Source organism: Coregonus clupeaformis, chromosome 23, assembly GCF_020615455.1.
Source record: "Coregonus clupeaformis isolate EN_2021a chromosome 23, ASM2061545v1, whole genome shotgun sequence".
Lineage (NCBI taxonomy): Eukaryota > Metazoa > Chordata > Actinopteri > Salmoniformes > Salmonidae > Coregonus > Coregonus clupeaformis.
Genome location: NC_059214.1, coordinates 8,976,832 through 8,993,006, shown reverse-complemented (window position 1 = coordinate 8,993,006; position 16,175 = coordinate 8,976,832). Strand labels below are relative to the sequence as shown.

Here is a 16,175-nt window from a genome sequence, read left to right as displayed (position 1 = left end):
AAAATTACAGGCCTCTCTCATCTTTTTAAGTGGGAGAACTTGCACAATTGGTGGCTGACTAAATACTTTTTTCCCCCCACTGTATGTGTATTCGACCATTAAAATTGTATTTGATTTGAAGGGAACTTTAACTACTGGGTGTAAGTATTTATACAGATCTATAAAAGCTCTTAGGAGAACAAAAAAAAAAAAAAAGCTCTTAGGAGAACAAAACAAATCTACTATGAGCATGGAGATAAAGCCGGAAAGTAGCTTGCTTGGCAGATAAAGTGAGAGGAAGCAAGTAGAGTTATTAACTCTTATTAAGCTTCCCAATAACAGTTGTTCAGGGTCCTGAGGAAATGTATCTAGTCTTTAGGGAGTTTTATGAAACACTGTACAAGTCTGAAGGGGATGCCCCCTGCCACAATGCATGAGTTTTTGAACAAGCTCAATTTGAGCTTTAACTGATGAGAATAGAAAGGGCTTGGAGAAAGAGATTACATCTGAAGAAATTAGGGAATGCGTTTTCAACACTGCTGGGGGAAATCACCAGGGGTTAGACAGATTAATTGAGCCTCTTTGCGATATGTTTAATCATGCCATAGAGACAGAACAGCTCCCAGACACTTGAACAAGCACTGATCACAGTTTTGTTAAAACCTTGGAAAGATCCTCTGCTTTGTGGGTCGTATAGACCAATGTCTTTATTGAACACTTCATAAGATTCTTGCAAAACTCATAGCTCTTTGGCTATCGAGCCATTGGCGGAAGCTTTTAGATCCTATCCATCCATCCATCCATCCATCCATGGTGTTCGTATAAGTGGGCACGAACATCTGGTCTTGCTATATACTGATGACATTTTAGCTTTACCTCGCTAAACCAGAAATTTCACTCTGAGCTTTAGTTGACATACTGAAATAATATTCAACCTTTTTAGGATATTAAATAAACCTATCAGAGTATAATCATGCGTTTTCACAGGAAGGTCTCTTCATTTCTGTTGAAACGGCAACCTCCCAGAGGGAAACTCACAACTTTATGCAGACCATACTTACTTTACCTGACTTCCAGTTGTATTACTGTGTGGGTATGGCAGGATACAACAACAAGTTCACCCTCTTGGAAACAGATGGAGGAAGAGTGTCTTTCCCGTTTCATTGGCAACTATACCTTATAGTAGCCCACCTAAAGCTTTGATGGGTCTCACAAACAACCCTATAATAAAAAACACTCTAAATATAATGATTGAAGTCCGTAAACAAGCAGGAGGGCATAGATCTATATATGAACAAACACCTTTCTGTAATTACCCCATCTTACCTAAAGCCCTGAGAGAGGGTATTACATTTTCTTGGTTCAACAAAGGAATTAAAACATTTGGTCGTCTGTATAGAAAAGGTGAACTATTATCTTTCCAACAACTGGGATCTCACTTTCAGTTACCTCAACCTAATTTATTCAAGTACCTACAGGTTAGGCATTATATTGCCATTCAACAGGGAGGTAGGAGTCAGCCCATGAGTAAATCTAATGGGGCATTATCTGATTGTCATACGCTATACAGTGGGGAGAACAAGTATTTGATACACTGCCGATTTTGCAGGTTTTCCTACTTACAAAGCATGTAGACGTCTGTAATTTTTATCATAGGTACACTTCAACTGTGAGAGACGGAATCTAAAACAAAAATCCAGAAAATCACATTGTATGATTTTTAAGTAATTAATTTGCATTTTATTGCATGACATAAGTATTTGATACATCAGAAAAGCAGAACTTAATATTTGGTACAGAAACCTTTGTTTGCAATTACAGGGATCATACGTTTCCTGTAGGTATTGACCAGGTTTGCACACACTGCAGCAGGGATTTTGGCCCACTCCTCCATACAGACCTTCTCCAGATCCTTCAGGTTTTGGGGCTGTCGCTGGGCAATACGGACTTTCAGCTCCCTCCAAAGATTTTCTATTGGGTTCAGGTCTGGAGACTGGCTAGGCCACTCCAGGACCTTGAGATGCTTCTTACGGAGCCACTCCTTAGTTGCCCTGGCTGTGTGTTTCGGGTCGTTGTCATGCTGGAAGACCCAGCCACGACCCATCTTCAATGCTCTTACTGAGGGAAGGAAGTTGTTGGCCAAGATCTCGCGATACATGGCCCCATCCATCCTCCCCTCAATACGGTGCAGTCGTCCTGTCCCCTTTGCAGAAAAGCATCCCCAAAGAATGATGTTTCCACCTCCATGCTTCACGGTTGGGATGGTGTTCTTGGGGTTGTACTCATCCTTCTTCTTCCTCGAAACACGGCGAGTGGAATTTAGACCAAAAAGCTATATTTTTGTCTCATCAGACCACATGACCTTCTCCCATTCCTCCTCTGGATCATCCAGATGGTCATTGGCAAACTTCAGACGGGCCTGGACATGCGCTGGCTTGAGCAGGGGGACCTTGCGTGCGCTGCAGGATTTTAATCCATGACGGCGTAGTGTGTTACTAATGGTTTTCTTTGAGACTGTGGTCCCAGCTCTCTTCAGGTCATTGACCAGGTCCTGCCGTGTAGTTCTGGGCTGATCCCTCACCTTCCTCATGATCATTGATGCCCCACGAGATGAGATCTTGCATGGAGCCCCAGACCAAGGATGATTGACCGTCATCTTGAATCCATTTTCTAATAATTGCGCCAACAGTTGTTGCCTTCTCACCAAGCTGCTTGCCTATTGTCCTGTAGCCCATCCCAGCCTTGTGCAGGTCTACAATTTTATCCCTGATGTCCTTACACAGCTCTCTGGTCTTGGCCATTGTGGAGAGGTTGGAGTCTGTTTGATTGAGTGTGTGGACAGGTGTCTTTTATACAGGTAACGAGTTCAAACAGGTGCAGTTAATACAGGTAATGAATGGAGAACAGGAGGGCTTCTTAAAGAAAAACTAACAGGTCTGTTCCAGCTGGAATTCTTACTGGTTGGTAGGTGATCAAATACTTATGTCATGCAATAAAATGCAAATTAATTACTTAAAAATCATACAATGTGATTTTCTCTCACAGTTGAAGTGTACCTAGGATAAAAATTACAGACCTCTACATGCTTTGTAAGTAGGAAAACCTGCAAAATCGGCAGTGTATCATACCTGTTCTCCCCACTGTATATATACAAAAATATGTGGACACCCATTCAAATGAGTGGATTCGGCTATTTCAGCCACACCGTTGCTGAAAGGTGTATAAAATCGAGCATAGACAAACATTGGCAGTAGAATGGCCTTACGGAAGAGCTCATTGACTTTCAACGTGGCACTCATAGGATACCACCTTTGCAACAAGTCAGTTTGCTAGAGCTGCTCTGGTCAACTGTTAGTGCTGTTTTTGTGAAGTGGAACCGACTAGGAGCAACAACAGCTCAGCCGCGAAATGGTAGGCCACACAAGCTCACAGAACGGGACCGCCGAATGCTGAAGCGCGTAGCGAGTAATATTCTGTCCTCGGTTGCAACACTCACTACCGAGTGCCAAACTGCCTCTGTAAGCAACGTCAGCACAATAACTGTTTGTCGGGAGCTTAATTTATTAAAAATAAAACAGGGAAATATTAGATTTACATAAGTACTCAGACCCTTTACTCAGTACTTTGTTGAAGCACCGTAAGCAGCGATTACAGCATTGAGTCTTCTTGGATATGACGCTACAAGCTTGGCACACCTGTATTTGAGGAGCTTCTCCCATTCTTCTCTGCAGATCCTCTCAAGCTCTGTCAGGTTGGATGGGGGAGCGTTGCTTTCAGGTTTCTCCAGAGATGTTCGATCAGGTTCAAGTCCGGGCTCTGGCTGGGCCACTCAAGGACATTCAGAGACTTGTCCCGAAGCCGCTCCTGCGTTGTCTTGGCTGTGTGCTTAGGGTCATTGTCCTGTTGGAAGGTGAACCTTCGCCCCAGTCTGAGAACCTCCTCCAGAGCGCTCAGGACTTAATCAAGGATCTCTCTGTGCTTTGCGCCATTCATCTTTGCCTCGATCCTGACTAGTCTCCCAGTCCCTGCCGCTGAAAACCATCCCCACAGCATGATGCTGCCACCACCGTGCTTCACCATAAGGATGGTGCCAGGTTTCCCCCAGATGTGACGCTTGGCATTCATGCCAAAGAGTTCAAACTTGGTTTCATCAGACCAGAGAATCTTGTTTCTCATGGTCTGGGAGTCTTTTAGATGCCTTTTACTGAGGAGTGGCTTCCGTCTGGCCACTCTACCATAAAGGCCTGATTGGTGGAGTGCTACAGAGATGGTTGTCCTACTGCAAGGTTCTCCCATCTCCACAGAGGAACTCTAGAGCTCTGTCAGAGTGACCATCGGGTTCTTGGTCACCTCCCTGACCAAGGCCCTTCTCCCCCGATTGCTCATTTTGGCGGTGGGCGGCCAGCTCTAGGATGTGACTTGGTGGGTCCATACTACTTCCATTTAAGAATGATGGAGGCCACTGTGTTCTTGGGGACCTTCTATGCTGCAGACCTTTTTTGTACCCTTCGCCAGATCTGTGCCTCGACACAATCCTGTCTTGGGGCTCTACGGACAATTCCTTCGACCTCGCGGCTTGGTTTTTGCTCTGACATGCACTGTCAACTATGTGACCTTATATAGACATGTGTGCCTTTCCAAATCATGTCCAATCAATTGAATTTACCACAGTTGGACTCCAATCAAGTTGTAGAAACATCTCAATTTCGAGTCTCATAGCAAAGGGTCTGAATACTTATGTAAATAAGTATTATTCTTTTAATTTTATTATTAAAGTAGTATTTATTTTTTCACTTTTTCCACAAACAAATAAATAAATTTTTTAAATAAAACGTACAGCATAAAAACATTGAGCATGACATCCAGACATATCCTCCAACATAGCACACATACACAGTCAAATAATATCTCACTAGCTATAATACAGAACTAAATGGGTTCACAAGCATAAGTAATCACCTCCCAGTCTTAGAAACATGACAAATAAAACGTGTCCAGCTTCTAGAATTGTCGTTTCAACCAGTGATCCTTGCAAGCATTTGTTCATAAGATGCTACCTCCAACATTGATTCTATCCACTGTTTCAGAGTAGGAGTGACATGACCCTTCCAAATTCTAAGGATTACTCTAGCTGCTGTAACGATACCAACAGTGATCAGTGCAAATTCCTCATTTGTGACTTTGTAACTCGCCCAAGAGACATATTCTCGGTGAAACTGGAATTGTTAACCCCAACTTTTCCTCCAGATATTTCAAAACATCCTTCCAGAAAGGTAGCGCTAATGTACATTCCCATATTGCGTGTAAAAAATGTCCCAGTGTCTTTTTGGCATTTCCAAAAAAGAGAATTGTTGGTCAGCCCCATCTTATGAAGCCTTGTTGGGGTCCAATAAAACCATTTTAATATCTTATATTGAGTAAGTTTCCCCCTGGCTTCCCTTTATGTTCCTCCCTGACAAGATCTTCAACCAGGTATCATCATCAATTTCACACTTAAGGTCAATTTGCCATATTGTTCAGAGGTTTTCAGTCTTTACTCTGCAGATAACTAAATATTGAGTAAAAGATGGCTGCTTTATGTTTGGGTAATTCCAAATACTCAGCTATTGGGTTCTTTCCTGGATTTTGTTGATAGCCAGTTAACAAACATTCTCTCAATTTGTAAATAGTTCCAGAAATGTCCCTTGTCCACCACATCACATTTTTGTACCAAATCTGAGTATGATATTAAAACATCTTCATTGTACAGATATGAATTCCTTTCATTAGCCACTGTTTCCAGTAAACAGACTAATTTTCCTATCTGTAGCCTAGGATTGTTCCACAATGATGAGTATCCTTGTTTTTGATGTGAAATTCCACATATCTTGTGTACTGTTCTCCACACCTCTTTTGAGTGTAACAAAATTAGGTTGGGAGTTTCAACAGACCTCTCCCCTGTAAGACTGTGACGGAGTATCAACAGGGGTGAAAGGATAACTTAGTTCCCGTTCTATTGCTATCCAATCCAAGCCACCATCCCTTTTGCCCCAATGCTTCTCCAATTTATCAATTTCAAATGATAAATTGTACAATTTAACATCTGGTAAAGCCAAGGCTCGTACATCCCTTGGTGAGCACATCTTCTTCATATTAATCCTGGGTTTCTTCCTATCCCACAAAAATGATTTAGTTAATTTGTCATATTGTTTAAAATATTCATAGTTAACATTGCAGAGATATATAATTAAATTGTGGTACCACAACCATTTTAATCACATTGTTCTTTCCCCATGAAGAAAGTTGTATATTTTCCTATTTATCTAAATTGGTCTTAATCTTGACTAATAGTGAGCTCAAATTCCTCCAAATATGAGCTCAACTTAATACCCAAATATTTAATCCCAGTAGAAATTTGAAATTCAATGTGGTAACGGTTCCAGAGTAACATTTGGCATTGCTTCCGACTTATTCCAATTAATTTTGTAGCCTGACATACTAGAATATGATTCAATACAAGTAAGTAATCCTGGTACAAACTATGAAATAACACATGGAATCATGTAGTAACCCAAAATGTGGTAAACAAATCAAAATATATTTTACATTCTTCAAAGTAGGCACCCTTTGCCTTGATGACAGCTTTACACACTCTTGGCATTCTCTCAACAGCTTCATGAGGAATTATTTTCCAACGGTCTTGAAGGAGTTCACACATGCTGAGTACTTGTTGGCTGCTTTTCCTTCACTCTGTGGTCCAACTCATCCCAAACCATCTCAATTAGGTTGAGGTCGGGTGATTGTGGAGGCCAGGTCATGTGATGCAGCACTTAATCACTCTCCTCCTTAATCAAAAGCCCTCACACATCCTGGAGGTGTGTTTTGGGTCATTGTCCTGTTGAAAATCCAATGATAGTCCCACTAAGCGCAAACCAGATGGGATGCCGTATCGCTGCAGAATGTTGAGGTAGCCATGCTGTTTAAGTGTGCCTTGAATTCTAAATAAATCACAGACACTGTCACCAGCAAAGTACCATCACACCTCCTCCTCCATGCTTCACGGTGGGTACCACACATGCGGAGATCATCCGTTCACCTGCTCTGCGTCTCACAAAGACATGCCGGTTGGAACCAAAAATCTCAAATTTGGACTCATCAAACCAAAGGACAGATTTCCACCGGTCTAATGTCCATTGCTCATGGTTCTTGGCCCAAGCAAGTCTGTTCTTCTTATTGGTGTCCTTTAGTAGTGGTTTCTTTGCAGCAATTGGACCATGAAGGCCTGATTCACGCAGTCTCCTCTGAACAGTTGATGTTGAGATGTGTCTGTTACTTGAACTTTGAAGCATTTATTTTGAATGCAATTTCTGAGGCTGGTAACTCTAATGGACTTATCCTCTTCAGCAGAGGTAACTCTGGGTCTTCCTTTCCTGTGGCGGTCCTCATGAGAGCCAGTTTCATCATAGCGCTTGATGGCTTTTGCGACTGCACTTGAAGGAACTTTCAAAATTCTTGAAATATTCCGTATTGACTGACCTTCATGTCTTAAAAGTAATGATGGACTGTCGTTTCTCTTCGCTTATTTGAGCTGTTCTTGCCATAATATGGACTTGGTCTTTTACCAAGTAGTGCGATCTTCTGTATACCCCCCTACCTTGTCACAACACAACGTATTGGCTCAAACGCATTACGAAGGAAAGAAATTCCACAAATTAACTTTTAACAAAGCACACCTGTTAATTGAAATGCATTCTAGGTGACTACCTCATGAAGCTGGTTGAGAGAATGCCAAGAGTGTGCAAAGCTGTCATCAAGGCAAAGGGTGGCTACTTTGAAGAATCTCAAATATAACAATTATTTTGATTTGTTTAACACTTTTTTGGTTACTACATGATTTCATATGTGTTATTTAATAGTTGTGATGTCTTCACTATTATTCTACAATGTAGAAAATAGTCTAAATAAAGAACAACCCTGGAATGAGTAGGTGTGTCCAAACTTTTGACTGGTACTGTATATACACACAGTATATTTACAGAGCTCTATTGCTGGCACGCACATGCTTGGGCAGACACGCACAATGCATTTATACACGCACGCACGCAAATAGACCAAGACACACAGAGGCATGCACGCAAACACACTTGTACAGACACAGGTTAACGCACACACATATTGCAGACACACACCCCTCTTAACCCTCTATATCCTCCCTTCAGAGTCTCTGTTCCACCTGCTGCTGGAGACGACAGTGCGCAGCACGGGGATGAACGACCCCACGGGGCAGGCCCTCACCGCCCTGTCCTGCGCCTGCCTCTTCAGCCTGGTGGTGTCCTGGGGAGACACGGGCAAGACCCTGCAGGCCGTCTCCGCCATACTCACCAACAACGGCAGTCACGCCTGCCAGACTATCCAGGTGAGACGACGCGGTGCAACACAACACTAAACAAGACAACACACTTCCCCACTCAGGGTAGACTTGTTAAAACTGTTCCACACTAATCAGACTGTCTCAAGGCAGCAGTGTCTGGAGATCTGATGGAGAGCAGAAATTACATTGGAGAGAATGTCAAGCGTCTGATTTCCACCCTCTTATGTTACCCCGCCCGCATTCTTCCACTTATTAAGTTTATAATATTTGAGCGTATGAGTCCCTTGTTTGTGTGTGTGTGTACGTTATTTTCTGCTTGAGTGATACTATTTGTGTGTGTGCGTTTGTCTGTCTGTAACCATGTTGAACCAACCTTTTTTAATGCGAGTAAAGTCATGCCGTATAAAAATTAATCACGACAGGTGGAATGAAAACAGCAAGTGTCGGTACAATTTCGTAAATGTCAAGACAATTTGTTCGTTCGTCATGTTGGGATCTTTTTGTATCGGTAAAATTAATAATGCGACAATTGTGATGGAAACGGTTTTATGCGCAAATATTGATAAAATAAACATGTCGATGTCAACATGCACTCACGCGATGCTATGTTGTGTGGTCCTCCAACTGCGACTTGGAAAAGCATGCACAGTTTTTTTAGGCTAAAGATGAAATAAGTTATGATTAACTTCACAGGGTGGTAAAAGTACACGGTGATGCGTTTGATGCTACTTTCCCAAAAATATGTGATTTAGTCTTATGGATTTGGTCTTTATGTAGCAACATTTTTAATGGTGTTTTTACATTGGATACAAGTTGAGACTCCGAGCTAGAAAATGGCATATCATACACTGCAGTTTAGGAACAACGAGAAAGTAATTCTGCTTTCAAAGTTGATAAACTTGTAACCCCACTTTTGAGAAAATGGCCCGTGAATGTTTGGTACCTACTGGAGAGCTCTTCTTTGTCTACACCCATTCAGCATCATTCCCACCCTCTTAAGCCTTAACCCCACCCATCTCTTTAAAGAGTCACATGTGAGACCATGTGCTAAACAGAGTGGGTAAGGTAGTGTAGTAAACAACCAAAGATTTCAAGACTAAAAGTGGTGAAAGTAGTAGCAAAAAGTATTAGTAAAAAAAAACGTTATCTATTCCTTGGCCTATATCCTAATGTGACTTTGGTGCAGGTCATGTTGTTCACATTACCGTCTCTGGTAAACACATACTATATCAAATAAAATCTAAGTTTATTTGTCTCATGCACAGGATACAGAAGGTGTAAACGGTACAGTGAAATGGTTACTTGCATAGTGGAGTCTTTTGTTTAGACATGTAGCTAGCTAGCTAAACAATGAACCATAATCCCAACTATAATGCAGCGTAAAAAAAACTGGGAAAAATAGTTTTGAATGGTTATCCAACTCGGAATTCCAACTCGTGAACTCAGGCCTCTTTCTAGAGTTCCTACACAGATCATACACGTAATGTTAGCTAGCTAACTTGCAATGAAAATGACTTTCTGACAAAATTTGAAACGTATACTGCTACCTAACTGTGTTCCGTACATCAGTGTTCCGTACGCTTGACCTTATTTTAGCGCCAAATAAATTAAATACTTCCAGGTCAACTGTAATATTAACACCATTGTAAAGGCCAATTTCTCCCCTTTCCAGCAAAATCAATGACGAGACCTCCACGCTCTGCATGATTGAAGAAAGCAATGGAGCTCTGCTGGGTCTTTTTAAAAATGGCGGTGGGGGATGCGAAGGCTATTGAGTGATAGGGAAAGATATGTCGTTTGGGGAAACAGCTTTTTTCACCCGATTTGTCCAACTTAAAACCTCTAAAATGTCAATAAAACACTATAAAGAGTTTATATAATGTCTCATTACATACCTATTTGAAGGTTTGTCTAATTTTAATAGAGGTTTTAGGGCGGCGCTAAAGTTGTCTTCACACTTAAACTGCGGCTGTCACAGCTTTTGAGATGATGGCTTGCAGTGATGACACAAAAAATTAACTCTTGATTGAATTAACTGTTGATGAACTCACGAGTAATTAACTTTACACTCACCATTGATAATGTCTTGATAAATAAATAAATACCGTTAAATATTTGATTCACACAAAGTAGTGAACTTTATTTTGAGAGTGGTTGGACCCTAATTGCTCCTGTAAGTCGCTCTGGATAAGAGCATCTGCTAAATTACTAAAATGTAATGTAAATGTAATGTGATTCTGTTCAAAGAGATTAAGGAATATAATGTTACTTTATATAATGTTAATGAAGAAAGCATTAGAATGATTAGGGTTACTATTATAACTTCCAATAGCACGAGATAAATACTTTTATAAACTACTTAATGTTAGTAAATTACTGTATAAAGCAACTATTAATATAAAAAATTAATTAAACTAACAGTTGTAACACCAACTCACTCCATCATATACACTGAGTGTACATGAACACCTGCTCTTTCCATGAAATATGCAATAACATTATGTTGGATTACATGGAAATGATATCCACATTTGTGAGTCCATTTCCTTGGCACTATCTTAATAAATTATGTCGCATGAACACAACAACAAAAAAAACTTGTTTCATTGTATTATGACAGGAAATGTCTGGAAAGGGAATGGCCCAACAAGCCCAAGAAACAGCAGCACTACCCCCCCGAACAGGAAATGAAGGCAGGGAAGAGCCTGAGGGAGGTGGCTCGTACCTCCTGTCAGTACCTGTTTTTACAGGGAAGCCAATGGTCCAAAAACATTCCACGTAGTTCATACAGTAACTATTGCAGTTTGGTGACATGCTGTTTTTTAGGGAGTCCTGTTCATTTTCTTCACCTGTGCACAATCAAGAGTAGAAAGGGAGGCACGCAGGAATGTCGCGTCTCATTTTGGGTTAGAGCATGTCATTTGCAAACGAGTTTAGTAGATGGCACACGTGAGATTTTAGGACATGCGTTATTGACATGCACATGAGAGTTCAGAATTATTGAACACAACTCTCGTGAATAGATTGGCACAGCAAACGTGAGAGCAAAAAATCGAAAGCTCTTTGTGAGCAGGTGTGACGGGTTTGCTTGTGTAAATTTAGATCAGAGGATGGCGCAGTGGTATTCTTTTTAAGATTCTGCACAAAGTATTTTATTCAATTCATTATTGATTGATTCAGTGTTTGTGTTATTGATGACCACATTGCTATTAGAACCCTACTCATGAAAAATGTTTAATATTAGCCATAATAATATGAATATTAATGCTCATTGAAACGAAAATCATGAATAATGAAGTGTATATGGTTAAGCATGTTTTTAATCTACAAGAGAAGCGCTACCCCTGGTGGAAAGATGATGTACGGCAAACAATGAGTTGCATAATGCGTTACGACGTAACGTACAGCGTTAGAGGGGTCCGTAAAAAAAGAAAAAAAAGAAGCTTTTCTCTAATACTATTGGTCCATTACCATGTCAATCAACGCTTGAACAGAAACAGCTTATACCCCGGATTTTAATGCCAACATAGTCGCTACAGTCCCATTAGTTTTCATTACAGCCTCGTTTGAATGCCGCGGTTACGCAAAATGTGTACGGAACACACTGTCATGGATGCCATGGTTGCCCTTAGTTTGAAGATGTAATCCGGAGACAAGTGTTTTATACAACAGCCTTCTTTCTGTGTTCTCTTTTTGGACTATCTCTGCTTCCACCGGACATTCCACTGATTTCAAAACTCTGTAAACTTCTTCCGTGACAACGACACTGTTTCTTCCCCACCATTGTCATCAGAAGACTCTACAATGTCTGGTTCAATGAGAATGTTTTTACCTAAATCAGGGATTTCCTCATTCTGATTTATTTTCAGAGTCAGCATGGCACGATCATCCTCCAGAAAGTAGTCCATCACAACGTTTTCCCATGGAGCTTTGTCGATAGCGCTATTAACTTCAGGGCAGCAATGTTGAAAGTTGTAGCAAAACCTTCATGATATCTTTAAAAAAAAACAGCGGTAGACAGGATTACCCACACATACTTAGCAGCTCATGTTATAGACAGAAGCCTGCTACATGGCAGACCAATCTTCTCTCTTCTCTCGGCATGTCCAGCCCATCCATTATCTCAGCCAATCATGGCTAGCGGGAAGGTTCCTGTATTTTTCCGTGGCTAAACCAACTAGGCTTGTTATTTAACATTTGTATTTGTTTTTACAGATGGCATGCTTGTTTGTTATTAAGACACATGAAAGTTCTCATGTTCCAGAAGGCTTTTCTGCCTCCAAAGTTTTAATTTTTTTTAAACGTTCAAATGCCTCTCTTGTGAAGAAGTGACGTGCGACATACACCTAGTTTATTGAAACGGGTCACATATAGAGGGCCTTCATTTGTATGCTGATGATCAGTGCTAGGCTGCCAATTGACAAATACAAATTATCTTGCTCCTATCCATAATCTCATCATGCACTGTGTCTGCGAGCTGATGGCTAGAGTGCACGTGCCAAGACCCGAGGGGGCAGATTTGCTGTTTATCGCAGACTTTTTGTGCCAAAACCATCGACAGAGATAAAAATGGGATGGAAACACACAACTTTGGTTGTTTTATTCGGTAAATGAAATGTTATACGACTAAATGCTTTTTATGTGTACTACGTCACCGTGCACAACCTTTTATTCGCAATAAGTCAGTATGATGGATGGAAACACCTGTGGTGGGCAAATGCGCATATTCTTTTAATGCAGATTTTAGAATATTTGCATGAAAATCTGTCGCAAATTGGATGGAAAACCTAGTTTGTGAGATGATTTGTTTCCTCTGTATCAAATGGTGTCTTCATTACGTTAATGCACAGTTCAGAGAATCATGCTCTTCAGGGGTGAATGGCGATATTTCCATTGGATAGGCCTAAAACTCCTGATGAGTGTTTATACAGTAAAACAATACTTTCTGTTGGAAAATCCCGTCATCATCAGGCCTCCACATATTACTCTAGTTAATGTGTGCCATGATTAACCCCAAAATGGACTACATCAAGGCGGATCCAGGTATTAACATTTATCAGAAACAATGTTATCTGAGAAAATCATGGATTCTGAGGTTACTATTGATGGTGTTAGAGTATTCAAGGCTGATAGAATGGGCAAAGGTGGTGGTGTTTCTGTCTATACAAAAGGTCACCTTTGTGTCTCTTTTTTAAAGGCTACTTCCAGTCCTAAACTATTTGAATTTCTAGCTTTAAGTCTTCGACTATGTTCTAATTGTAAAGTAACTCTTCTGGGAGTCTACCGCCCTCCCTCCGCTAAGAAATGTTTGTTAACTAGTCACACTGACTTAATAGCTTATTTTTCTACTTCTGAGATGTTTGTCCCAGGTGACTTGAATCTGTCCTGGGGAACCCAAGACTCAGACGGTTTAATGGATTTTTGTAATAACCTAAACCTCACTCAGTTGATTACCAAGCCCACACGTCTAAATCAGAGGGATTCTACGAAATCAACATTAATTGACCTTACGTTTACAAATACTCCAGAGAAATGTGTGGTTAGTGGTGTTTTCTCCCAGGATATTAGCGATCACTGTCCTATTGTTTGTATTAAAGATGTTAGGACTCATTGGGCAAAACCATGCATTATTACAAAGAGACATTTTAAAATGTTTAGTGAACAAGCTTTTTTACATGATCTCTACCATTGTGATCTTAAAGGTATCTTAGCTATACCAGATTCTAAATAGGCTCTTAACCACTTTATTACTGTTTTTAAAAACATTGCAGATAAGCATGCCCCGTTTAAAAAAAAAAACGGAGAGCTCAAAGTAGGTTGAACACTTGGTTCACACCTGATTTTATGAGTTCATACGCAATAGAGATGCTGCCTGGGCTATGGCTAGAAGTACTGACTCCGGCCGGGACTGGCAATCCTTCAGAGAATTGAGAAATCTATGTGGGAAACTTGTTCGAAAAGCGAAATCTATAGCTGACTGTACTGGAAATCCATATAAATTCTGGAAAGTCATTAACCCCCTAAGGTAGATACCGCTCTCCCGCATAAATGTAATTAACATAATACAAAAATCCCCATAAAAATACGTCAGTTTAAGCTAGAGATATCGTTGCATTGGGTGCGGCTCAATCCACTGCAGCCGCCTATGTAACACTTCCGCATCTGCGATGAAAGGTGACAGAGCTTGAGTGTTGTTTTTCAGACCATGAAACACCCCCCTACATTTCTTTTATGGAGACTGTTAAGTGAAAAAAAAGGGTTTAAATACATGTGTCAGCAACGGGTGTGACTGAAATAGCCAAATCCACTAATTTGAAGGGGTGTCCACATACTTTTGTATATATAGTGTAGGTTCTGATTTTTTTGGTTCAATTGAGAGGAATTTGTCTAAATTTTTACGTTCAATAATATCACGTTAGGCTATTTCATCTGGGGCTAATTCACCTGAAGAAGAGGAAACTCAAAACACATTAGCTAGATCGCAAACTCTAAATATAATACAATTGTATTTTGAGATGTTATACAATCAGAATGCATTTTTCTCAAATGAAAGGGTTGCAAAATGTGTCAACATTTTTGGCACTCTGGAGCCCTGATATCAAACCAGACCTTTCTACCAAAGTAAAAAAAAGCCAAAACAGTCCACTTCATAGTCTCCCATCTCTATTACAGTTCAATTCCGTTAAAGCTTCTACATTCTTAATCTTCATTCTTCCCTCCCTTTCCTCTTCGTCCCAGGTGCCGACCATTCTGAACGCGCTACAGAGGAGCGTGCAGGCCGTGCTGGTGGGCAAGATCCAGATCCAGGACTGGTTCGGCAACGGCATCAAGCGGGCGGCGCTGATGAACAAGTGGGTACTGAAGGAGGTGACGATCGACGAGGATGAGCGCTGCCTGCTGCAGACCGACGGCTCCTTCCTCTACCTGCTCTGCAAGGACGGCCTCTACAAAGTGGGCTCCGGCTACAGCGGCACAGTCAGGGTACGTGGGGTTGGGTATAGGAGGGTTGATGTGAGAGAGAGAGCGTATATGCTACCTGCTCTGCAAGGACGGCCTCTACAAAGTGGGCTCCGGCTACAAAAGTGACACATCCTTGCTCACTGCAGGCATAGTCCTCATAGTTTCTTTGCCAGTTTATATAGAAAGGTTTTTAAAGCATTTTTGTAACGCTATGCTCTTCTACAGCAACAATGGTTTTATGACTCTGTACCTCTGCTTTAAAGATGACAGGCTTGTCGAAGTGAAAAGTAGATTACAGCACACACGAAATAAGACTTTTTTATTATTTTTTAATTTTTTTACATTTAGCAAACGCTCTTATCCAGAGCGACTTACAGGAGCAATTAGGGTTAAGTGCCTTGGGCACATCGACAGATTTTCACCTAGTCTGCTCGGGGATTAGAACCAGCGACCTTTCGGTTACTGGCACAACGCTCTTAACCACTAAGCTACCTGCCGCCCCCCTTCATCATACCTAAGTTCTTACAAAGCATTATGTAGATCCTTCCATTGACTTTTGATCACACAGTAATAGGTCATTGAGTCAGGACTTTTCAAAAACATATCTCCGAGCAAATGCTCCAGTTACTGCCCCAGTTGGTCGATAAGAGGAGACTCTCCATAATAGCACTCTGCTGTTCTAAAGTAGTAGAATAAATAAAATATTTGACACTAACTTCCCCCAGATTCCATAATCATTCTCTCATTTCTGAGGAGAATGATTGTTGATGCCACATAGTGCTGACACAGAGGACCATACATCATTGAGGGAACATATTTGTGTCTAACGTTTGGCTGTGCGTTTGTGGTTGCACTCTAAAATTGGATCAGTGTGTGTGTGTGTATT

The 16,175-nt window shown here is 41.0% G+C and overlaps 1 protein-coding gene across 2 annotated transcripts in view; it reads left to right on the top strand.

Moving 5' to 3' along the window:
* mycbp2 (MYC binding protein 2) overlaps nucleotides 1–16,175 on the top strand; it is a 318,384-nt gene that overhangs the window by 46,625 nt on the left and 255,584 nt on the right. For both annotated transcript variants that reach the window (XM_041843995.2, XM_041843996.2), the window contains exons 5-6: nucleotides 8,178–8,374; nucleotides 15,068–15,310. In XM_041843995.2, coding sequence (XP_041699929.1) covers nucleotides 8,178–8,374; nucleotides 15,068–15,310 — 440 coding nt within the window. The remainder of the gene's footprint in view (nucleotides 1–8,177; nucleotides 8,375–15,067; nucleotides 15,311–16,175) is intronic.